The sequence below is a fragment of the Impatiens glandulifera genome, chromosome 1 (genome assembly GCF_907164915.1).
Source record: "Impatiens glandulifera chromosome 1, dImpGla2.1, whole genome shotgun sequence".
Classification (NCBI taxonomy): Eukaryota; Viridiplantae; Streptophyta; class Magnoliopsida; order Ericales; family Balsaminaceae; genus Impatiens; species Impatiens glandulifera.
The window spans coordinates 5,472,067-5,498,476 of NC_061862.1; the positions used below are offsets into that span (position 1 = coordinate 5,472,067).

General features: G+C 28.4%; 1 protein-coding gene across 1 annotated transcript; it reads left to right on the top strand.

Annotated features, from left to right (window-relative positions):
- Positions 1-12,955: 12,955 nt before the first annotated feature.
- LOC124931978 (probable polygalacturonase At3g15720) lies at positions 12,956-24,188 on the top strand. Its single transcript, XM_047472605.1, has 7 exons — positions 12,956-13,240; positions 13,343-13,390; positions 13,487-13,694; positions 13,783-13,864; positions 13,945-14,053; positions 14,139-14,252; positions 24,012-24,188. The coding sequence occupies exons 1-7, from the start codon at positions 12,956-12,958 to the stop codon at positions 24,186-24,188; spliced, it is 1,023 nt and encodes a 340-aa protein (XP_047328561.1).
- The last annotated feature ends 2,222 nt before the right edge of the window (positions 24,189-26,410 follow it).

Below are 26,410 nucleotides of genomic sequence, written 5' to 3' on the forward strand. Positions count from 1 at the left end.
GTTATCAACAACTTCCACGTCTATTACATCTTAAGATGTTGAAAATAAAAATTAAACTCGTGGCATCTAATTATCCACCAAAATTGGTGAGATTGGTTCACCAAAATGTCTAATTATCCAATCGGGTGTATTATTTGGAGGATAATTTATTATGTGTGGAAAAGTTTTCGCAAGAGTTAAGATTCATTGTGGGGAATGGATCTTCAATCAGTTTTTGGGACAACATTTTGTGTAGTGTCAAAAGTCTAGCTGCAACGTATCATGAGCTTGATTTCATTGTTATATGTAGAAATGTCACAGTTAAAATTTTTTTGATCCTCGGTCTAGTGGTTTCACTAGGAGAATTATATATAAAAGAAGATTAAACATTAAATATAGTTATTCTCATAATAGAGCTTTACTTTGGTAGGACGTAAATAAGTGCTCTTATCTGAACAAAATGTTATGCGTTGACAATATATGAATAGTTTATATATGAGATATTGCTACAATTTGTTCACTATGATGATTCCATATGATTTTTGTTTGGAGATGTTTTGTGAGTAAAAACATTATCTAAGGTCTTGTTCTTTGGACGGAGTGCTATTCACGGTAAATTTTTACAAATGATATGTGAATGAAAAATATTGTATTATCGTAAATCATTATCGTGTGTGTTACGAGGGGGTTGAATCGACAATTTAATTTATATTGTCGAAGGGTGGATTAGTATCTAGAGTCAATGTCCGAATTTTTGGGTAGTTACTGAGAAGTTTGAATTGATGCGACTGATATGATAGACCTATATATTTGTGTTACTATACCAATTATTTTCTGATGGACTATCTAGTTGGATAGAGATTGTCGAACCTTCAATGATCGAAGTCGTTCGATGCATTTCATTCATAATCTTATTATTATGATGCTTTTTGAATTTCGTTTGGAAAAACTGATGAAATCAATCGGGGAGTTAATCGTTTTTTTGAGAACCTACGAGCGCGATACTATAATGCGTAACATGGTATTATTCTTTTTCATGTCATTATTTTTCGTTGTGTTTAAACGATTCTTATATATAAGGATCATTTGAAATAAAACAAACATAACACACAACGAGATTAACTATTTAGGAAGCAATATTAAAAAATAAACAAAAGTTATATTGCTTTTGTTGTTATGTTTAAACGACTATCATTTATATCATATTATATGGACCTTTAAAAAAATATAAACAAAAAAGTTTACCAACGAACAAACAAACATAACATAAAATATAGCGTTAACGAGCTCGGAGATTCACAAGAAGATCATTGAGTTCACCGACCGCCTCTATTGGTTTTTTAGAAGAGATATCTCATATCATAATAATAATAGCGTTGAGGAGTAATACATCGATCGACCAAAATCATTGATCATCATACCGTTTCTTTCGAGCGAAATAGTCCACTAGAAAATAATCGAAATAGAGACTCATCTACTCAATCCAACCGAGCTCGTATTTTTTATCTAAAATTCCAACAATCAACGGTTACACAAATATCATTCACTTAAAGCCAATTATATTTCAAAGTAAGTTTCAAATCACAATCACTCATTTACAATTGAACACTTAACCTTAAGATCTTCAATCTAACGCTCTACCAACTGAGCTATCCACGTTATTAATAAGTTTATTAAATTAGTTTTATATATTGCGTGGTACGCAATTGAATTGTAATTGAATCCACGACCCACCCACGCCCAAGCCCAAGCCCACACCCAAGCCCACGCCCCACGCACCACTCCCACGCCCCATCCACGCCCAAGCCCACGCACTACTCCATGCCCCACGCACAACCCCCACGATCCACGCCCCACGCACAACCCCCACGATCCACGCCCCATTCAAAAACCATTCAGATTAAACTATACCTCGGATCAAAGCATTTCAAACCAAAACAATAGAACTAACTAAGCATTTCAACCCTAAACCCTAAACTAAAATCCTAAACCATAAAACATTCGTACTCAACATGCAAAACAGTAAAATCATACTGAGTAGTCGAACTAACCTAAGTAATTGGGGCTCAACGTCCTCCTTAAAGTCTGCTACAAGGAGAACAATTCAAAGCCAATTTCTACTACAGGGCTCAGCGTCGCGGGGGTAGTCGTCCGGCTGGGGCTTGGGCTCGAGGGGGTAGTCGTCCGACTGGGGCTTGGGCTCGAGGGGGTAGTCGTTCGACTGGGGCTTGGGCTCGAGGGGGTAGTCGTCCGGCGATCGTTGGGGAGTCGACGATCGTGAAGGAGGGGGAGCGGAACCGTCGTGGGGGAAGAGAGGGTGAAAGAAAACATGCAGAATGGGGAAAGGGAAGGAAGAGAGAATAAAAAAGAAAAAAAAAGAAAGAAAGGAAAAGAAAAATTAGTAAGGGTAAAAGTGTCAAAATTTTAAAAAAAAATTAAAAATAAAAATTGAAATTACTGAAGTAGTTGTGACAATGACCCTCTTGAAGGTCATTTGATCAAATTTCCATTTGAGGGTGACCTGACAAGGAAAGACTTAAGAGAGAAGAAAATGATAAAAAGTGAAAGAATTAACTTAAGCCCTCACTTCAATTTTTAAAAAATTATAAATAAAGTGTTACATAATTTTGTAACAAAAGATTTTGTTATTCATAAATAGATTGAGAAGTTACAACCAGAACCAAAATTTGTTTTTGACTATATGTACAAATGTAATATCAAAATTTATAAACACTCAATACAATTATTATATATTTTTAAGAGATTATATATCACTAGCTCAATATTAAAAAAATAAAATTAAAACGTCACAGAAGAAATAATAACAAAAAAAATCATTAAAATAATATATAGTTAAAATTATAGAAGAATTGATCTAAATTATCTACTCACATCTCAAAAATTATAATTAATATTATTAAAAAATAAATTAATTACTATTTTTTTAAAATAATAAATTGGGGGGAAAGTTTACATGATTCATTTTATAGTTTGATAATTTCAATAAATTAAATATGTGATGACTCTTGTTGATATGAAAAGGCAACTAATTAGTGTGTTGATGGGCTTTATTCTAATGCAAGTATGAAGTAACTCCCTCAAATAAATAAATAAAAGTAGCAAACATCCCAACTGTTAAATAGTTAAAAATTAGGAAAATTAAATGCAACATTAAAAGTATACTAACTAGTCAACTACATAACTGTCTAGATATTTGACCATCTACATAGGAGATTTGGATTATTTTAATAATACTTCAAAATATCATTTCACTCTTTTTTTTTTTTAATTATATCACTCAATTATTTAATTAATTAAAAATTAAAAAAATTAAGTTCAAGAATGAAAAATACTAACTACTCAACTACATTATTGTTTAACCATATTTGACTTGGATTATTTCAATGACACAAATCTAAATAATATAATTTCACTCATTTTTTACTTCTATTCCATCACTCAATTCATTGACTAAAATACTAAAATATTATTTTTTCTAATTTTATCATTATATATATATTAATACTTTTTAAGTATTTTATATAAAAAAAATTATACATTTTCTCAAAATCACCCCAATTTATTATTTTTCAAATAATTCATGTTATTATATAAACCTATCCAAGCAAGGCCATATCTGCATTAATATATTTGTAAAATCTAATACTTATTAAATCATGATAAAAGTAATATTACATTTTCACAGAAAAAATCTAACTAATTCAGTAGTCATAGGTGTGATTTAAATTGATTTAAATTATTATTATTTTTAAATATGGAGATATATACAAATTTGTTAATATAATATTTTTTGGGGGCTGGGAAGTCAATACAACACCTATGTAGATTTCGGCATAAGACAACGAAGGTAATGCTCATTTATCAAAATCAAGATCTTTGAAATTCTTAATATTCACTAGAAAACAATATAATAGTTTTTTAATTATATAAAAAAACAAATCAAAGTTTATTCTAAAACATAGTTAAGCCTAGTGTTTTAATATTTATTATATTTGTCAAATAGTAATCTACACAATTACACATATAAATATTTATATTTTAAATAAACCAAAATTAAAAAAATATTTTTCTATTCCTCTTTTCTGATATATCACTCAATTTATTAAACAAAATATTAAAACACAATTTATTTTATTTTATCATTATATATGAATATATTTAAGTTATTTTACCAAAAAAATTATATATATTCTCAAAATCACAATTAATCATTATTTTCAAATAACCCATATTATAACACTAACCCAAATCTGAACAAGCCTTAAAATAAGAGGAGATAATTAATGTTGGTGTAACACTGAATATTTACTTTCAAAAAAAGCTAGTTTTCTTAGTCTCAATTTGTGTGTTTGAATATATATATATAAATAAATAAATGTATTTTATTGTTAAAAATTAATTATAACAATAATTAATTTTTTAATCAATTTAGATTAATCAAATTAAAACTCTTTAAAGAAAATATTTAAATTAATTAAAAATAATTAATTGTCGAAAGATTTTATTATTTGATTATAGAGTCGCTCATTGATTTTAAGTTTAAAATCAAGTCCCCTTCCAAGTCGTTGGGTAGGAGGTCTTTCCCTAGGGGGGTCTGGGCTAACGCTCAAGGGGTTTATCAAAAAAACGTCATACCGCGTAGTGGGGAGATTCATCCCTAATTTGGTTCTTTTTCTTTCTAACCGCAGCTTGACTTTTCTCCATCCCGTGTTTAATCATGCCTTGAAAGCAAGCGGGACTGTCTAGTGGAGTTCAAGCGCTCCTACCTCCATCCCTAGAGGCGCCATATGAGGCGGAAGCTCCACGTAATCGTGCAAAAAGATCGAGTTTCCCGAGACTTTCTAGCATGAATACCACTTTTTTAATCGACCACGGTTATTTAGTACAACTTTTGGTTGGGACTGCTCCAAAATCAGCCAGCTATCAACAAAGTACTGATATAAGTGTATAAAAGTCATTTTTAGAGATTCTATATAATTCGATGTTTGTTGACACTCAGAAAGAGTTTTCGCACTATATCTTTCGTAGCAGTTAAAGAACGGTTTCTACTTCATAAAATTTAACAATTTTTATAAAAATATAGTTTTAATATATTTATTTAAATGAATTATTTTTCAAGTTCTAAATACATGTAAAATTTTCTTACATTTAATGTTGTAAAATAATATTTAAATGTATCATGTCAAGAATTATAGAGGAAAACAAATATAAAATATTAGTTTTAAGATGTTAAAATTTAAAAATAAATTCAAATAGGCCTATATTAAAATAATTTTTGTAAAACTATTTTATTTAAAAAAACAATTAAAATCAAAAGCCCCAAACAAATAGGCCCTTAGGTAGATGTCTAGGTCGCGAAACAGGTCGGATGTGCAGGTTTGGGCTTGATTCGGCCTGAGATCAATGCGGGGGTTGAATTCTCGGTCGCTCGCAGAATTCCTTTGTCGGAAGACATGTCTGGCTGGTTATCTCGGTCGAAAACTAGGCTAGGCTAGGCTGAATTTTATCGATCGTAAGTTAGGATTTATCGGTCGGAAGCCAAGGTTTAATTATTGGTCATCTTCGAGCTTGGGTGAACTTTGTCCAAGTTTTTATATTTCTTCACGGGCCTTCCTTCTTCGATCCAAGGACATAGGGAGCTTCATCTCCTCATGCAGAACACATTTAATATCATCCCGAAGTATCGTTCAATTAAAAAGAGATTAAATCGGGATTTTTACCAATTTTGGGCAAAAATAATTTTGGGTTCTTATAATTTTATTCCACGTTAAAAGTTTATAAATAACTTCCTTATACTTGTTAAAATCAATTTAAACAATAAAATTATTACTGGTTGTGAGTTTGAACCAATTCAAGAACTGAAATTTTCATTTTTTTTTTGAAAATTTTGGTTTTTGTTCAAACAAGACTTGGATTGATAAAGATTGATTTAATGTATTCATAACACCCTTAAAACATGTTAGGAAGCTTTTTGAGTCATTGTTCTTGAGCTAGAAGAACAAAAACTCGATTTTGAAAAAATATATATTAAATTGAATTGGGTGTTTTTTTGATTTAGCATGATTCACTCCAATCGGTTTCGATAAAAAATTTTGAAATGATCTTAGGAACAAATTTAAATCAAGAAAATGGATTATCAAGCAATTATATCAAATACTGATCGAATGAAATGTAATTTTTTTAATTTGAATTCATAAGTTGGATTACAACACGAATTGAAGCTTATAGTGAATTGTAAACTCTCATAAACTTTTTTGGAAGCATTATTATAATCCAGAACTGAGCTTTAGAGCTTTACACAAAGTCTTCACAATTTTAAAAAACTTATGAAATTTTCTATGGAAGATTTCGTAAGAGTTGGATTGGAGACTTGAGATTGATCTTTTGGTCTCTATTTTGGTTAGGAGAAGCTATTTATAGCCTTTCTAAGTCGGTTGAGGATGCAAGTGGGTCGAATTTGTGACATAAGATCATTAATGACTTTTGTTTGTTTTCAATCATCCTTATCCATTCAGGTTTTGATTGAACCTATGATCACCAAACTATGGTGATCATTTCAGCCTTTGAATCAAATTGTTTAGTGGAGTATCGTATGAGTTCCACTTTGGAAAAATCAAAAGTTTCAGCCAATTTCTATCTGTTTGTCGCGAGGAAAAGACGATATGAGGTCGTGGTCGCACGCTTGGGCGTGGCGTTAGGCATTTTGTCTACGTTTCATCAGTGTCCAATGGTTTATTCACGTTTAGGCTAATGACGTTACCTCGGGCGTCAGCTGATCCAATGCTACGTATAATCGCTTGACTGTTGTTGCAGCGGGCGATGCATCTTCGTCCATTGGATGAAGGTCAATACTACATCGGATGATTGTTGTATAAAAATAAATAAATAAAATAATAAAATTTTAAATAAAGGTTTAATGAAAAATTGAAAAATAATTAATTAATTAAAAATAATTACAAAAACTAGAAAAATAATATTAAAAAATATATTTAACTAAAAACATTAATTTTAAATTTAATGAGTTTAATATTGACACAATGAGATCAACTTCAGGGTATTTGTTTATCTTTGGAGGAAGAGTTGTATCATGACAGTCTCGTCTACAGAAATGTGTTGTTTTGTCTACTATAGAAGCTGAATATATTGTCATTAATGAATGTTGTAAGGAAATTTAGATGGCTGAAAGAATTGTTAAAAGAAATAGGCATTGCACAAGACATGTTTGTGGTGTTTAGTGACTCACAAAGTGCTATACATGTGAGCAAAAACTCAAGTTTCCATTCACGTTCAAAACACATTCAAAAAAGGTACCATTGGATCCGTGAAGTGCTCGAGAAGATGAAGTTAAACTTAGAGAAAGTGCATACAAATGAGAATATGTCAGATATGATGACAAAGGGCTTACCAAGAGGCAAGCATGAGATATGTTGTGCCAAAGCCGGAATGGTTCTAGCAGGAGCGTCACGATGATGAATGTTTATAACAACATTCTCCCATGGCTCGGAAGAGGGAGAATTGTTGAGGTGTTCCTTGCTATTGCGGGCGGGTTTTAAATTTCGGGGTGACGGGTTAGAGTATAAATACTTTTTTTGAGTATTTTTCTCATAACATAGTAAGGTTGAGAGAGAGTGAAGAGATCTATGATTTTTCTATTTCTTCTTGTTCTTTGGTTGATCTAGAGTGAGAGGTTGGTGGAGCTTTTGATTGTGAATGATTTCAATCATTCCTAGTGTAATGACTTCTTTCATTTGAGAGCAGGGCATGTAAGTTTTTACTATTGACATTTCTTTGATTTAGTGAAACTTATCCCTCCCGTGGACGTAGGTCGATTTTGGCCGAACCACGTATATTGCGTTGTTATTGCTTTATGCTATTTCAGTTCTTGGTAATCTGTTTGTCGTCATAGACGATTTGAAAACTGATTTATTACAGATTTGATTTTTTAAGAAGATTTGTAGTTTTGTTGTTGCAAACCCCAACACAAAGGTCTTTAGATGTGGTGTATTCACCAACCACTTGGGCTAGGATGGATTCTGAAAGGGTGAAGAGAAACCATGAAAGGATCCTCTAATTTCACAGATGGTAAAAATAGAATTTAGAGTGAGGACACTAGATCAGTCAACAATATCGGCTTGGAGAAAGATTTCAGGGGTAGTCCTAATAACATATGAATATAGGCCATAACTTTTTACAGTACGTAAGATTTGAGATTTCCAAAGAAGAAAGTTTTTGTGATCGAGTTTATTGGATGTGAGATTATGAAAAAGGTGAGTGGTTGAAGTAGAAGAAGATGAAGAATAGGCCATGGGTATAAATGTTTGTTAAAACTGAATAATGGCTTTGATACCAGGATAAAGAAGATAGATAGTAAAGAATTTGTTGTGGATTAAGAATGTATTTTCAATATGTTATTACAATAACATGAGTATGGATTTATATAAAAATAAGGGATACTAAATAATTAGAATATGTAAAGATTTTAAATACACTTAAATAACTAGAATATGAAAATCAAGATATTCAAGTGTGTTTCTCTTTAATTGTAGAGTATTTAATAAGACAACACAATAAATTTTGAATTTGATTATTTAGATAAATAATGATTTTGGATGAATATTTTTTTTTTAAAAAACTTTTAAGGTATTAATATATAATGATAAAATAAAATTTTAAAATGAATAGTATTTTAATATTTATTTAATGAATTTAGTGACGTGACAGAAAGAGAAGAAAAAGAAAATGATTTTTTTTTTGGATTTTTCCAATATTCCCAGACAAACAGGGCCTTTTGTGTTAACCTAAAAATAATTCCCCTAGATAAAATAAAGAATTCACTGATGACATGAAAAATTATAAAAAAAAAAAAGGTTTAACTCAAATTATCAAAACAAAATAATAGTTATATTAAACTAATTATTTAAATACCAACCATCATGTTGAAAAAGTTGATTACCATTAAGACATCCATTCTTGAACTTTAATTATTTATTTATTTTTTGTTTTACATATAAAAACAGTTAAAGTAAGCAATGTGAAATATATGAATGTGAAAGGAACGTCGTTGACTAAACATACCATAATATTTTTGGATTGTAGTGTTCATATCCCTTGTAGTAACATTATCTTATCTTTGAAAACGTGAATATAAGAAAGAGTTCAGGTGGAAAATCTTATTCCACAGTAAAAGATGCAAATGGATTGTGCCCCTCCACTTCCCCTAAAGGTCTTTCCTTAAAGTATGAGTTGTTTCTCAAATTCTACATGAATTAGGTACGTGTAGGATGTTATACATAATTACTAAGTATTTTTTATTAAATAGTTATGAGTAAAAAAAAAGTTGAATTATACATGTTTAGACTTTATGATTGTAGGCCACCAAGTCCAACAAGAAACATTTATTATTTCTATATAATATATTAAGATTATCTATTTAGTTATGTCTTTTGACATTTAATACGTTTTTTATTTTTTTTAATGTTGCGCAACTAGAATGTTAAAATGTTGGTTTTTTTTATCAATAATATTTTTGAATAAGTATTGATCGATTTCAAACTATATTCTAAATACAAACTAAAATAAATAATGTCACAACATTAGAAATTTTTTTTATCAATGTTTGATTTAATTTTTTTTTTTTCATATTTTCATTCTTTCAATTGATAGATAAAGAAATAAATTATTTCTTAGTTAGGTGTATTTGTTAAAAGGATCCTCAATTTTAAAAATACAAATACAATTTTCTTCTTGTCAAAAAGACTATCAATTCCAGTTCATGATTAATAAAAGAAAATAAAAAAGTTTAGATTCAGACATAATTTAACATTTCAGCCAAAAAATATTTTGTGAAGGATGAAAGTTATACAATTTTATCCATATATAACCATTGCTTTACATAGAAATATATATGATCGTCACTAAAATATTCATTACATGAGCATAAACAAAAAAAATTAATATTCAGTTTTAACCAAAAAAAAGCATGTAATAAAATAAATCACATTTTTTTAACAATGCCTTTAAACTAGTTGTTTTAAATGGCTGAATACTTGCAATTTTGTTTTTAAAAAAAAATCAAAATAAAAGAGGTATAGTAAATAAAATTTAAATAAATAACCAAGAATTTAACAAAACAAATCCAATTTGTCACTTCCAATGTTTATTTCTTTGTGTTATTAATCTTTTAAATAAATAACTAGTTTTAAAACTTTTAATTTTTTTTTTTTGAGAACTAGCATGACACTCCACAGCCATAACCTCCCGCTTAAACTCAACGCGCTTTCAAATGGAATCGAACTCATAACATTTTGGTCTCTTAAGCCAACTCTTATCACTGAGCTACCTTGGTGGAAAAAAATGTGGCTATAATGGAGTTAAACACATAGCCCGCAAACACACTTTTAACCATTTAACCAGCCGCAGAAATGATGCATGACGGGCTCGAACTCAGGACCTCTCAATTAGGGCGTTCATCGATTCGGTTTTTGGGTTATTCGAGTTTCTTGGTTCGATTTCTTCGAATTTCTTCGAATTTCTTCGAATTTCTTTTTTAGCTAATTCGAAATCCGAACCGAATTCGAATTTGATATCGGTTCGAATTTTGAATAATTCGAACCACATTCGATTTTCTTTTTTTTACTTTTATTGTTAATTCTTTAATTATCATGATTTAACAATTTTGACAAAGAAGAAGTTAAGACACAACGAGATTAAATAGATCAAATTCGGAGATGTAGTTGAAGCTTGGAGACTCTTTCATATGAGAATGGAGAAGAGATATAGTTGAAGTCTGAAGGCTCTTTCATATAAGAATGAAGATGAAAGAGAGAGGTGGCGGCTAATTAGGTTAATTTCAAATGAGAATGAAGATAAAAAAAAGGGAGATGACTGCTTGAGATTAGGTTAAAAGAATAGAGATAGGGAGAATAGAGAGATTAAGAGAATGAAAATGGATTATGTTTAGAATATATATGAGGTGGGCTACTAAGAAATTAGGTTTAGAGAATAAAGATGAGGTGGGTTGCGGCTAAGAAATTAGTGTTAGAGAGGATAAATGAGGTAAGTGTCGGATAAGAAATTAAGTTTAGAGAATGAAAGAGAAATTATTATATATTATATATTAAATGATTATATATTATATATAATAAATTATATATTATATATAATAAATAATAAATTAAATAATAAAAAATGAATTCGATTTCGGTTTGATTTTCGAGTTGAACCTCAACACGAAAATTAATTCGAAAATCTTATTTGAATTCGAATTTGTTTGAAATTCGATTCGAAAACTGTAAATGAAATTCAAATTTGGTTTATTATAATTCGGTTGAATATTCGGTTCAGACCAAATATTGAATATTTCTACCCTCGATAAAGCTGAAGATATTAATTTTTTTTTACTGAGGTATAAAATCTTAAAATATTGATTGTTATGTCAAAGGAAGAGTTGGATTAATGAATTAGTAATGCATTGCTTTGTACCAAAAATGTATAAAGCAATTGAGGGGACTTCTAAAGAAGATAATGATGTTATATTATTGAGATTCGAAAACTAACTCAATTTTTGTTTATTAATTTGGTACCATTTTTCATATTTTTTTCTTGTGGACGATGTTTCCATTTTTATTAACCAGTAAACAAACACATTTTTTTTATATATATTTTCAAAATAAATAAAATAAAAATTGAAAAATCCATGTCATACTTTCTACGTATTATATTGAAACTATCTATTTATTAATCATGTCCTTTTTTTTTGTTATATATGTAACAAAAATGTCAAAAACATAGAAATTTGAGTAAATAAAGGATTAGAAATGCATTTATTGATGATCTATTTTTAACATATCTTAAGTACAAAATTAAAATACAGAGAAATAGAGTCAAACGAAACATGTGAGCAAAACACATATTAGCCCTTAAATTTTACTTCATGTTTAATTTAACCCATATAATTTGGTGAGATCAAATTAGTCCTCAAATATATGAAATTAGATAGGTTGCAATCTCTTCAATTGGGAGAAGAGAGTAAGATTATAGTGTATTTGTAAAAAGAAACGGCCTTCAATTTTATAAATATGCATAAGATTTTCTTCTTGTTAAGTTGACTCTAAATTCCAAAATATTATCAATATAATCATCAAAACAAAAAGGATTAACATATTTTGTGAAAAATTAAAAAATCAAATTTGAAAATTCTATAATTTTGTCCATAATCTCCCTATATGTGGTCAAAATAATTTTTAAAGGAATGAAATTGAGTCAAATCTTCCTATTTTGACAACTAAAATGGTCAAGTTCAACCAAACTAACGGGATGCGCAATTTATGAAACAATAATAATTTAAGTCTACAAATTACAATCACACACTTTCAAATTAAATTCCTTTATATTGTTTAAATCCTAAAAAATACACATGTAATAGTTTTGAAATTTAAAAATATACATGAAATATTTTTAAATTTAAACATTTTCCTAAAATGTTGAACTTAAAAAGACTATAAAATCAACAACAACTATTGAGTTTTGACACATTGAATTTATTTCAATAAGCTTTGTTTTTGAAATTCTTGGCTAGTTGAATTGATTGATAATGGTGAAAACCTTTCTCTATCAATTTATTGAATCTAATTAGTTTCTTATTTTATTTAGAAAAACATATTGACATATTTTTTTTTTGCTTTGTTTCTTGCAGAGTTATCTCGGTTTATTCTTTCTGTTCTGCGCTGTTAATCTAGATATTTGTCTTGCTATTATATTTGACGTGACACAATATGGTGCGGTTGGAAATGGAAATATCGATGATTCTAAGGTAAAATATTTCAATTATTTGAAACATGTAGTATTGTTAAGGTGACGAGTTATCATGTGCTAAACTAAATATTTTGGATTATTCGTAAAGGCATTTTTACAAGCATGGAAAGCAACTTGTGCATGTTCAAGTGACACGGCTGTTATGGTGGTGCCTGCTAAAAAGACTTTCTTGATTAGATCTTTGCTTTTCAATGGCCCTTGCATATCTCAATCCCCTCAAATTCAGATCGACGGAACTTTAATAGCGCCAGACAATATAAATAGATGGGCGGGATGTGCATCGAACACATGGATTATGTTCTCGCAAATTAATGGTCTTAATGTTTATGGAGAAGGAAAACTTAATGGAAATGGTCTACCGTGGTGGCAAGGCGATAATCTCAGATACCTCCACAATAACAATTTTGAATATTCATTTCAATACAAGGTAAGCTAAACTATATTGTTATGGCATTTTATTATTTAAAACAATATTTATATAAATAAAAATAAGTGTTTAACTCTTCATTTCTATAATTATTTTTTGCAGCATCCAAGATTGGGAAGTCCAAGAATGGGAAGTTGTTCTCGACCAGCGGTGAGATGGAGTTTAACTTTGAATAATTCCATTAAAACATATAATTTATATTAAACTTTTTTTTAAATTTTTTTTATGATTCGTTACCTCGTATAGGCATTGAGGTTTAGTCAATGCAACAATCTTGAAGTTAAAGGATTGACTCATATTAACCCTCCGAGAAATCATATAAGCATAAATGATTGCAACAACGTCAAAATATCTGAAATAAAAATAACCGCTCCAGAGCATAGTCCTAACACCGATGGAATCGATATATCTTCTTCAACTAATATCCATATCATGAACTCCATCATCGGAACCGGTAACACATTCATTCAAATTAGTTAGTTGTAGTTATATATTTTTGCTAATTTATTAATGGGTAAGTTTTCAAATTTTGTCTATGATAGGAGATGATTGTGTTGCCATTAATAATAAGTGTTCAAATATTATCATAGAAGGGGTTCAATGTGGACCTGGTCATGGTTTAAGGTAATAAAAACTGTAATATTTGATATATCTTTTAGTCAAAATGTCTATTTAATACAATAATATTGTTATTTATTTATTAGTGTTGGAAGTCTTGGAAAGGGTGGAGATTATGCTCAAGTGGAAGGAATACTTGTAAAGAACTGCACTTTCAATAGGACAACCAATGGAGCAAGGATAAAAACATGGCCGGTAATATATAAATGTTAATAATATTGAAATGTAATTGATTTATTTATTTTTGTATCTATTATTTATTTTTTTTAATATAATTTAGGGAGGGAATGGATATGCTAGAAATATAACATTTGAGAACATTTTGCTTCACAATACAAAGAACCCTATAATCATTGATCAACATTATTGCAATACCACCCATTGTGCAGAACAGGTTAATTACTAAATATTTTATTTCCCTAGTCCAATTTCTGTATTTTTTTTTCTCTAATTTTTTTATTTTTATTTTTACAGATGAAAGCAGTTAAAGTGAGCAATGTGAATTATATCAACATATATGGAACATCGGTCACAAAACAGGCCATATTATTAGATTGCAGCACACATGTCCCTTGCACCAACATTGTTTTTAAAAATGTGAATATCAAATTGAGTTCCGGTAAAAAAAACTTACTCCACCATGAATAATGCCATCTTCAATCCTTCTCCACATCCCCCAAGGTCCATTTACTTTAGGTCAAGTCTCTTCAAACTTGGAAAGAATGAATAGTTTCTCAAATCTTAATCCAAAATCCAACATGGACTATAATGGTGTAGGGTGTTAATTATTGCCAAATCTTTTTATTGAGCAGTAGTTAGCAGTAAAAAGAATTGAATTGTTCATGTTTTAGTGATTTTTATGCCACCAACATGTAACATTCATAATATTTATAAGTAATATATTGAATTTACCTATATATTTATTAGCTCTTTTTGGCACTTATTGTTATGTAACATATGTGAATGGTAAAATGTTGAGATTTATATCAATTATGGTAATGAAATGCGTATATTTGTTCAGTTTTAACTACAAAAGGGACATAAGAGAAAAAACACACATATTATTAGCACTTTGCTGTTTTTTTCCGGATGAAAACAATTAAAGTGAGCAATGTGAAGTATATTAACGTGAAAGGAACGTCGTCGACTAAGCATACCATATTTCTTTGAAAACGTGAATATAAGATTGAGTTTAGGTGAAAAAACTTATTCCACCTTAAAAAAATGCAAATGGATTGTATGCTCCTCTACCTCAAATGTCTTCCTTTAAAGTATGGGCTGTTTATCAAATTTTACTTGGATTAGGTTAGCTACTAAGTCTTTTTATTAAGTAGTTAGGAGTAAAATAAAGGTTGAATTATACATGTTTAGATTTTATGATGATATGCCACCAACATGAAACATTTATAATTTGATGTAATATTTTGAAATTATCTATTTATTTATGTCTTTTGGTATTTAATATTGTTTCTATTTTTTATTGTTGTGCAACAAGGATGCTAAAATGTTGGGTTTTTTAATCAATAATGTTGTTGAAATTCATGTATTCGATCGATTTCAAACTATATTCTAAATACAAACTAAAATAAAGAGAGAATAATGTCCAAACATAGCACAAAACTCTAAACTTTTTTTCATTTCAAATCATTTTTTCAATTGATAGATTTAAATTTATTTGTTAAGAGGATCCTAAATATTAAAAATATAAATAAAATTTTCCTTTTGTCAAAATGACTGTAAGTCTGTAATTGAAAAAGTTGTTCAATTCTAGTTCATGATTAAAAGAAGGATATAGGCATATTTTTACATTTAAGGAAAAAAAACATTTTAACATATTTTTTAAACAATAATTTAAAAATCACAATTTAGCCTAAATATATATTTTTTTTAAATCATCAATTTGATAAAAACTAGTTTAAGCACAACGATCCAAACATAAAATTAAAAAGAGTTCATTCAAAACATAAAATGAAAACAGTTCATTTAAATTGAATACATTAGAATAATTAATTGACTCGAAAATCTTCAAGAAGAGTAATAAAATCTCCACATGAATCCACAGGTTTTTGAATATAATCTCTAACATAGTCATGATAATGACATTGTGAATAATCCCTAACGGCCTACTTTCATTGTTAAAAGTTCTCAAATTTCTTTTCAACCTGATAATCCACCATAAAATTATAGGGATAAAATCCAATATTCTAAGTCTCACATTTTTAGTCGCTCCAATTCATGTTTCCCAATAGCCTCTGACGATTTCTGACCTAACTCATTGCATTTTAGTCAAATTCCATAAAATACTCCATATACTTGCAAAAACAACACAAACTTAAAAAAAAAAGCCACACAAGGTAAAAGTGGATGAGCCTTAATTTTTCTATGTTATGAATATATTTATACACATAATTTTGTATGATTTGTGTCAGAATAATTCTTTACTTTTTATATATAAAAAAATTCACTATATCACACTATTATTATTCTAATTATTAAATTATTTATTTAATCAACTAAAATATTTTTATTTTTATTTTTATTAAACTTAAATTTTAAATAAAATAAAAACTCAAAAATCTTGCAATGTATCAAATAACTTTTAAAAAATAAATTAAAAAAAGAAAAGAAAAATGAAGACAATCATATTATTATGTTATATTTTATAATATTCTTAAGTACCAGATAACTAATTAACTATTAATTATTTTGTTTATTAATTTAGTTATTTTTTCTTATTGTATATTAATATTTCTTTAGTTGGTTTTCATTTTTATTAATCTGTGAACAAACTCATTTATTTTTAAAAAAATAAAATAATATTGAAATATACATGTCATACTTCCTAGGTATTATATTGAAATGATCTATTTATTAATAATGTATTTTGGCATATTTGCTTTTGTTAAATATGAAACCAAAAAATATGTTGAAATTTGATTAAATGAAGACTATTGATGCCTTAAGTTAAATTGGAGGCTAACAATTTTATATTGGAATACATTTATTAATCTTAAAAAATAGAGAAATAATGTCAAGGAGACATGTGAGCAAAACACATATTTACCGTTAGATTTTATCTCGATGTGTAATTTAACCCATATAGTTTGGCGAGATCAAATTAATCCTCAAATTTATGAAATTAGGTAGGTAGTTTCAGACTTTCAGTCTCTTAGAAAAAAAAAAGAAAAAGAGGTAGATTAATGTCCATGCATCCTTTCAATTGGGACTTGGTATAAGAGAAAAAAAAATTTAGTTATTATTTAGTGTATTGTAAAAAGGCCCCTCTATTTTAAAAATATGCATAAGATTTTCTTCTTGTTAAGTTGATTCTAAATTCCAAAATATGATCATATTAATCATCAAAACAACCAGATTTACATACTTAGACACATTTTTAACATATTTAATTTGTGAATAAAATTATAGTCTCTTTATATGTGGTCAGAATAATTTTCAAAGGAATTAAATAGAGTTAAATCTTCTTATTTTGTCAACAAACAAATAAATAAGATGAGAAATTAATGGAGAGAGAATTTGGGTGAAAAAATTTGAGAATGAATTATGTGAAGCAATTTATTTTTCTCCATCTTCTCTCTTTCCTCACTCTCTCTCAAATTCTCTCTTTATTACTCCTCAACTAACATTTGCCCAAGGACATTAATATTTTCAAATAATTCTAAATTTATCCCAAGAAAAAGGTCAATGTTAATTATGTTTTGACATAAAATTTTATTATATTGGAAACATTTATAGAATTGGAGTAAAATACATAAATATTGAGAAAATTTCCTTGCGATACACACGGATAAAAATAAACAAAATAAATTAAATATATATATATATAATAATATGTATTTAATGCTTAAAATTCTTAAAAATCACGAATAATATATTAAAATAAAAAACAGAACACTCTCATTCACATTTTATAGACTTCGGTAAAACAACTCATCTTCTTACATATTTTTTTTCTATTGAACCTCAAATCTTGTAACCTTATACTTTCACTTTGGTCTATCAAATATTTTATTCATATTTTTTAATATTTAATATTGGTTAATTCTGTACAAATTCGAAATTAAATTTAGTTGGAATATCAAATCTAAACATTAATTATAAGTTCATTTGAAATGAAAATTCTAGTTTTTCACTAAAAAAACTTCTAAAAAAAAGTTGAAAGATTAATCGGTTCTTACCTCTCTAATGACTTTTTTTTTTAAGCTTATGAGGGTGCCTCATTTTTTTAATCACTCACAGTTGAATTGATATTGCGTTTTGTTCCGTCCAACATAATATTTAATCGGATCGGTTTTTTCTCAAATTTTTATAATTCAAATAATATTTCCAATTGTTGGTGGGTCGTTTGTCGTTCATACATCCGGTTGTATTGGTGATAATTTATCGAGTTTGTGTCTCTCTCCTTCTTAGCAGCAAAGTAGATGAAATAATCGAATCTGAAATTATTTTTCATTTTTTCAATAAAATGTTACTGAATTTGATCTTTCATATAGAAGATCTCTTACGGGTATCCATTCATATATTTGTGTGAGTTTCTCATTATTTCGGTCATATATATATATATATATATATATTAATAGTTCATTTTCACTTGGCAGTACTTTTTTAGCGTTATTTATTAACCATCGTCTAAGGATAATTTTAATTTCCGCTTATAATATTTTGGTAAAGATTTTTTCGACATCGTTTCATTTGTTCGCTCAACTTTTTATACTTCAATATTCATCGTTCATCACGAACTCAGATCTTTAGAGAAACCTTTAAAATATTGCATGATCGTTGGATCTTTTCCATTGGGATTTTTTTTTTAAATAGTTTAACGTCGTTTCATTATTAATATAAATAAAATGTTATTTTGTATTATTTACCAATTAATTTTTTTTATATAACTATTATATGAGTTTAACTAGAATTAATTTCATATCAAAATTAATAATAATATTATTAATAAGCTCAATTTTGTAACATAAAATTCATTTATAATAAAATTGACATTTATATTTTAGCTAAATCTCGTCTTAAAGAAGATATATATTAATGTCTTTCATTTTTTTTATATATTAATGTCTTTATTTTTTTTTCAGCAAATTGATATTCCAGATATACATCAATAGAATGTTATTTGTCCTAAGGAAATTGTGGAACAACTAAGAAACTAAGAGTTAAGACTACATTTGGAAGAGCTAAATGACAAGTGCATCTTTCGAATATTATAAAAAAACATAACATAATTAACTATGAACACTAATTAAAAAACAACTTTCCAAGTTGATTGAGCAGAAAAAATTATCAAAAAGAATATTACAACTATAATTATGCAATAATTTGCATAAAAAATCATTTAAATTTACTCACTAATATGATTATGGTGTTCTTCTATTACTTAGAATATAGATTTGTGTCCTACAATATTTATATTATCAACTCTCAGACTATGTTTACAATGGGATCTAAAATAAACTCAATTACTCAAGTAAGTGAACATTTCAATAAAACTTGGAGTGCAGAGATGAAAAAACAAAAAGAAAAAAAATTGGCATTTCATCTAGCAGTTGGAATGTAAGGATGAAAAAGCATAGAAGAGATTCAACATATCTACATTTCATGGAGTAGTTAAGATGAAAAAAGAGATAAATGATTCAATTTATCTACATTTTAGTGAGCAGTTGGAGTTCAAGTAGGAAAGAAACAGAAAGATGATTCAACTTATCAATAATTTCATCGAACATTTAGAAAGAAAGGATGAAAAAACAGATAAGTGATTCAACTCCTCATTAGACTCAATAAAATACGGTCATAACTTATATTCTAAGAAGTTAGAAGAATTAATTCCATGAAAATGGAGCAAGATTTAAAAAATAATCGAGCTAGGATTGTAATTGATGCATAATTATTAACTAGAAAAAAAGAAAAAGTTGTGGAAAGTAAGTTGATGATGTTAATCTCTTTAATCTAAATCTTTATTCTATAATTCTATAATCTTAATACTCTATGTCGATAAATTGAGATAAACATAAGTTGCGGAAACGTACCTGAATCTGGAATGAAGAACAATTTATTAAGTCGTTCTTCGTTATTCTCTTCTTCTTGATCTTCTCTTGATCTTAAATTTTCTTGTTCTAGATCTGGACCTGGATCGGAAAGTGAATATTCTTGTTCTGGATTTGGACCTGGATCGATATGTCTGATGTGGATGGGGTTTAAGTCTTTCAACCATTTATCGATAGTCTTCTTGAGTGTTATTGAGAGATGAACATAAACCTTTTGTCTGATGAGAGAAACAAATTAGGTAGGCTATCTATATGAGTTGGGGACCTAGCCCTAATATACTCATTTATTATTCGGCCCATCAACGAAATAATAAATGGTATTTCTGCTTCTACACAAATATGTCCCCATATTTATTATAGATGTCTAAATAAGCCCATAACTTTTATACTTTAATAGATCACTTTAATTGGGCTTTAATCTTTATTATGATAATCACTAATATACAATTATTAAATAATATATGTACCCAAATATTGGAAACAATTCCAACAATCTCCCACTTGGGTCATATAATATTTCCTTCAATTATATATTATAACCTTAAGAGCTCAAAATATCGTTATCATTTCCAAATAAATCTATATCAATCTCGTCCATCAATTATAACAACATAGGATTAAAGCGATTTTTGTTACATTAGTTCGTAACTAAACCCTCAATAGTCACATATGTCAATACAATCAAATTACATAGATTAAACATGGGTGTGTAGTGTGGATTAACATGTAGTGTGATCTATAAAATGTCTAATACCAACTGGTCCTCCTTTATTCCTTATAGAGATCAATTTAAATAACTTTATAATCTTGATTTCTTTAAAAACTAAATCTTTAATTTCTTTGGAAACTGATTCTTTAATGTGCACATAAATTCCAAATTATATATATACAAGCATCACAATACAAACTCCCACTAAAACTATATATAATCTAAATATGCAATATCCATATGAATAATATGTTCATGAAAGACCTCGAATAACAAATATTTAGAGAACTGGTCTGTAATTTTAGAGTTTGTCCAAATATTCTCAATAGATAAGTAAACATTCTGAATTTTTTATTTTCCAAATAGTTCGACTTAGTCGAACTCATATTACTCTTAAAGTAAAAGAACTGCAAATTATTGTCACGTTCATAATTTGCAACCCCGTGACAAAACTTTGCAGACAGATTCTTTAATTGGATGACACAAAACACCTAATAAATTCTGCCATCAACTTGAAATAATTCGAGTGTCTACTTAACACTCTTACAAGAATTAATTCTTTAAACTAATAATTAAACTAAAATTATGTGGCACGAATTTCCGACTGTTTTGGTATCCAACAAAATTCGAATCAATATACCAAATGATCTCTATCCGATTCGATTTCACTATATGAGTATGTAATGTTTTGTTCTTAAAATATCAAATTACTTGTTTGGTTGCTTTCTTAATGATCCAAACCAGAATCTTTCAAGTATTTGTCCAACATCATAAATATACTTAATTTCTTGATTCATATAATTTTGAGCATACATTAGACTCTTGTTTAAGGAGTTTTTGTATTTATTCATTTTCAAAGCTAATATTGAAATACTTATGAGACTAAAATTTGTCTATAGACTTTTTTTTTTAAATATATCCAACAATTAACATTTAACAATTCTTTAGTCCAATTTATTTTTTTTAGGCCTGTAAGGACTAACCTTAACTGGAAAACCCCAAAAGAATTTATCAGTTGTTTTAATTGAAACTTATTCCGTATATAAGTTGTAGTTCTTTAATTATTCTCTCCAAATAAATTTATTATATGGAGATATGCCCTAAGTGTTTGTTTCTAAATAAAGAGTTTCTGAAATTGTTCCTTAATTCTTTATCTTTAATATGAATTGTCAATGTCCACGCCCTTACCATCAATTGACTTTTGACAATTAACTCAACCAAAAAATTTATCATCAAATGTGTATGAAACTAAAGTTAAATTACTCTTAGAACAAACAAAAAATTGTAATATGTATTATTTTATGCACCACTTTCTTTAGTAATTTTTTTTAGGTGCAACATCTGCAATTCTTACAACTTCATTTCTTTATTATCTTTTAAGTTATTTGCTAAGTGAACATTATTTATGTTATTTTTGTTTTAATCTTTATTTTCTTACACAATATGATGTGAGTTCATATAGAGTAGTCTCATTTTAGGCAACTGCAATTCACATCAATTAACTTAAGTGTGAATAAGAAAATTCAAATTAGATGCATGAGAATACATTAGTATAACTCTAACTTTAATGCATTTAATTTTGAAACAAAATAAAACATATGGTGTATTTTTTTATGAAATCTTTATTCTAATAATAACTTTAGCAATTTTAACCCTTTTAGATATAATTCTTAAAAAAAATAACAAATTCTAGATACGCCTTAAAATCTTCATCATATAAAATAAACTTAAGATGTTGACAAGAAAAATTCGTATAAGCAGAAGTGTTAACTTAATTATATAATAAAACAAATGAACAACCATACTCACAAAATTTTAATAATCACATAAATTCAAAATAATGGTACGTCTCATCATAAGATACCAAACGCAACATAATAATATTTAATCTTTGAACATTAAATATTAACTTACAAACGAATAAGTCATGTCAAACAATTGGTTATCTTTGGATAGTCAAATTATTCACATGGCACACCGAATAATTGTTACATATTTATTACCACATGTGCATAATGTTATTCTGACCAATTATTTATCTTCCTTTGAGCCGATTAAATAACCGCATGAATTACATACACACTACCTTCTTAATTTATAAAATATATTAACCTACACAAGAGAGCCTACTTTGGTAGGATGTTACAATTAATTGATTTAATAAATTAATAACTTATGTACATATTTTAAGTGTGTAACTCGACCAATTATTAAACTTCCTTTTGTCCGATTAATAATTGCATAGTTACAAACACAACCGTCTTAATCTTATAAAACAAATATGTTCTATAAATTAATCATTTGTACATTATTTAAATTTGCAATCCGACCAATTATTAACCTTCCTTCGGGCCGATTAACAACCGCATAATTACAAATTTAAGTGGACCTAAAATTGTATCAAATTTTGAATGTGTTATTAATAACGAAAATCTGAATATTGTTTTATATATCAAAATCGCATAAATTCCATATGCGTACAACACAAAACAAATAATTGTGATTTTACTAATCACTCAAATATTTCTTAATATCAATCAACCCAATATATACATAAAAACCAAAATATGTATATATATTCGAATGTGTAATATAACATGATTGATTATTCATCCAAATATAATATAAAAGATATAAATAACTTTAAATTTATCAATTATTATATTAATTGATATATCATAATTTATTTCCTTAATTATGATAAATATAACAAACAACAAACAGTTTGATATTTTTATTTATTCTTTAATTATAAATTATTATTATTAATAAAAAATAATAATAATAATAAATATTTTCTTTCTTTTTATTCTGAATAACATAAATAATAAATATCTTAATTAAATTATAAATTAAGGTAAATATAAACATGTATATTTTACTTTACTTAATTCTCAAATCATAATATATATATATATATATATATATATATTTATATTGTTAAAAATAATAAATAATTAATAATCTTGGAAAATATTAAATGTGATGATGAAGCTCAAGAGTTGAAGATCAAGCGTGAGAGGAAGATGAAGCTCAAGAGATGCATTATTTAATGTCATAAATTGCATTTATTTTAAGTTCTAGATTGTTTCTATCTTATCCTTTTAAATTGAAGATCACTCATTAGTTTTTTTTATATCAAAATTAAGTGAGTTGTAGCTACTTAAGATTTCTATCAATAAAATCATATTTTCTTAGTTATAATATTTTCCGCACCAACAAATTTGGTATCAGAGCAAGGTTACGTTTCAATATTGAAATGGCATCCACTCTATTCTCATACTCTCCAAGTCAAATTCCTCCTATCTTTGAAGGCGAATTCTATGAATTCTGGAGCAGCCAAATGGAAACATTTTTTATATCCCTAGGTCTTTAGGATATAATAGATGAAGAAGAACTCGATGTACCCAATGAAGACGACGAAGGATACGCGAAATTTAAAAAGGATCTCAAAAATCGAGATGCATTAGCTTTGAGCTTTATTCAACAAGGAGTTGGGAAAACCGTATTCCCTCGTATTTTTGGAGTAAAAATGCCCAAGATGCTTGGATGATATTGAAACAAGAATTTCAAGGTACGAAGAAAACGATCGCATTAAAACTCCAAGCCTTATGGAAAGATTTTGACAATCTAAAGATGGAGGATCGAGAAAAGGTACAAGATTTTTCTTCTCGTGTTTCTACTATTGTAAATCAAATAAAAAGCAGCGGAGATGAAATCAAAGACAAAAAGGTTGTTGAAAAGGTTCTTCGAAGCCTTCCTCAAAAGTTCGGTCATGTTGTTGCTGCGATTGAAGAATCAAAAGATTTGTCCAAGATGACAATATATGAGTTGATTGGATCTCTTCTAGCACATGAGCAAAGAATTAATCACTCTTGTACTCCATCAATTGATCAAGTCTTCAAATCCAAGAAAGTACCAGAAGCGTTTTCAAGAAGTCATCACAACAAATTTGGTAAGAAAAATGAAAAGACATTCGGTTGGAAAGGCAAATCACCACAACAATCTGGTGATTCTTATTCCTGTATCATTTGCAAGAAATCAAATCATGATTCAAAATATTGTTATTTCAAATGCAAAAGATGCAAAATCTCTAATCATTCTCAAAGGAATTGTCGATTTCAAAATCAGGAGAAAAAGAAGATGATGCAAAATTTGTGAAAGAAGATTATGACGTTATGCTTGTTTCTCTAAATGGTGAAGAGAAGTAAAAACGTCGATGGTATCTTGATAGCGGTGCTAGCAACCATATGACAAGCAATAAATATATGTTTGTGGAGCTCAATTCGTACATTACTTCAACCGTTGTTCTTGGAGATGGTTCTTATCAAGATGCAAAAGGAAAAGGAACCATTGTTGTTCCAACTTCGGGAGGTAACAAAAAGTTTATCACGGATGTTCTTTATGTCCCTAATATTTCATATAATCTTCTTAGTATTGGACAACTTATTAAGAAGGACTTCTCGGTATATTTTGATGATGGAAGATGCAAAATATTTGACAAAAAGAATAATGTAGTTGTGACAACTGTCGAAATGAAAGATAAGACTTTTTCTTTCACGTTTCCATTGAAAAGTGATTGTGCTTTAAAAGTGGAAAATGAATATTTGTCTAAACTTTGGCATCTTTGATATGGTCATCTAAATCAACGGGGACTTCAGCTGCTAAAAGAGAAAAATATGGTGGTTGGACTTCCTTTTATTCAAGTGATGAATGATATATGTGAAGGTTGTATTTATGGAAAGATGCATAAGCTCCCATTTCCCAAAACTACTTGGCGAGCAAAAGGACCACTTGAACTTGTCCATTCTGATATATGTGGCCCGATGCAAACTCATACTCCTGGAGACAAGAGGTATTTCATTCTCTTTGTTGATGACTATACAAGAATGATGTGGATTTATTTCCTTAATCAAAAGTCCGAAGCATTTTCTATTTTCTTACGATTCCATCTCTAGTTGAAAAGGAAAGTGGTCATATAATGAAGTGCTTGAGAACTGATCGTGGAGGAGAATATCTCTCAAATTCCTTTACGAAATATTGCAAAGATAATGGTATCAAAAGACAATTAACCGTCAGTAGATCTCCATAACAAAACGGCGTAGCTAAACGAAAAAATGTACGATTGTAGAGATGGCGAGAAGCATGCTGAAAGGAAAGGGAATTCCAAATCTATATTGGGCCGAAGTTGTTCACACAGCTATATATATTCTCAATAGATCACCAACCAAAGAGGTCAGAAATAAGACTCCATTTGAAGCTTGGTATGATAAAAAGCATGTCATTGATCATTTTAAAATATTTGGGAGTATTGCTTATGCTCTAATCCCATCTCAAAGTCAGGAGAAGTTTGAAGAGAAAGTCCATGTTCATTGGCTACAGTAATGAATCCAATGGATATCGATTGATGAATTCATTGACCAACAAAATTATTGTATCTCGAGATGTTATTTTCGATGAAAAATCTACTTGGAATTGGAAGGGGAAAGAAGTTGAAGACTTGGGATCACAACCATTTACCGATCCAATTGCATCCCAAGCTAGTACATCCCAAGCTAGTACATCCCAAGCTAGCTCATCTCAACCTTCTGCACAAGACTCAAAACCTGATTCAGATAGTCCTCTAAGAAAGACCTGAATGGTTCAAGACATTTATGATGAAATTGAGTTTGGATTATTTTCTTGTGAGCCACAATCATTCCAAGAAGCTTCTCAAAAAGAATATTGGCAAAAAGCAATGTAGGACAAGTTATCTACAATTGAAAAAAATTCAAC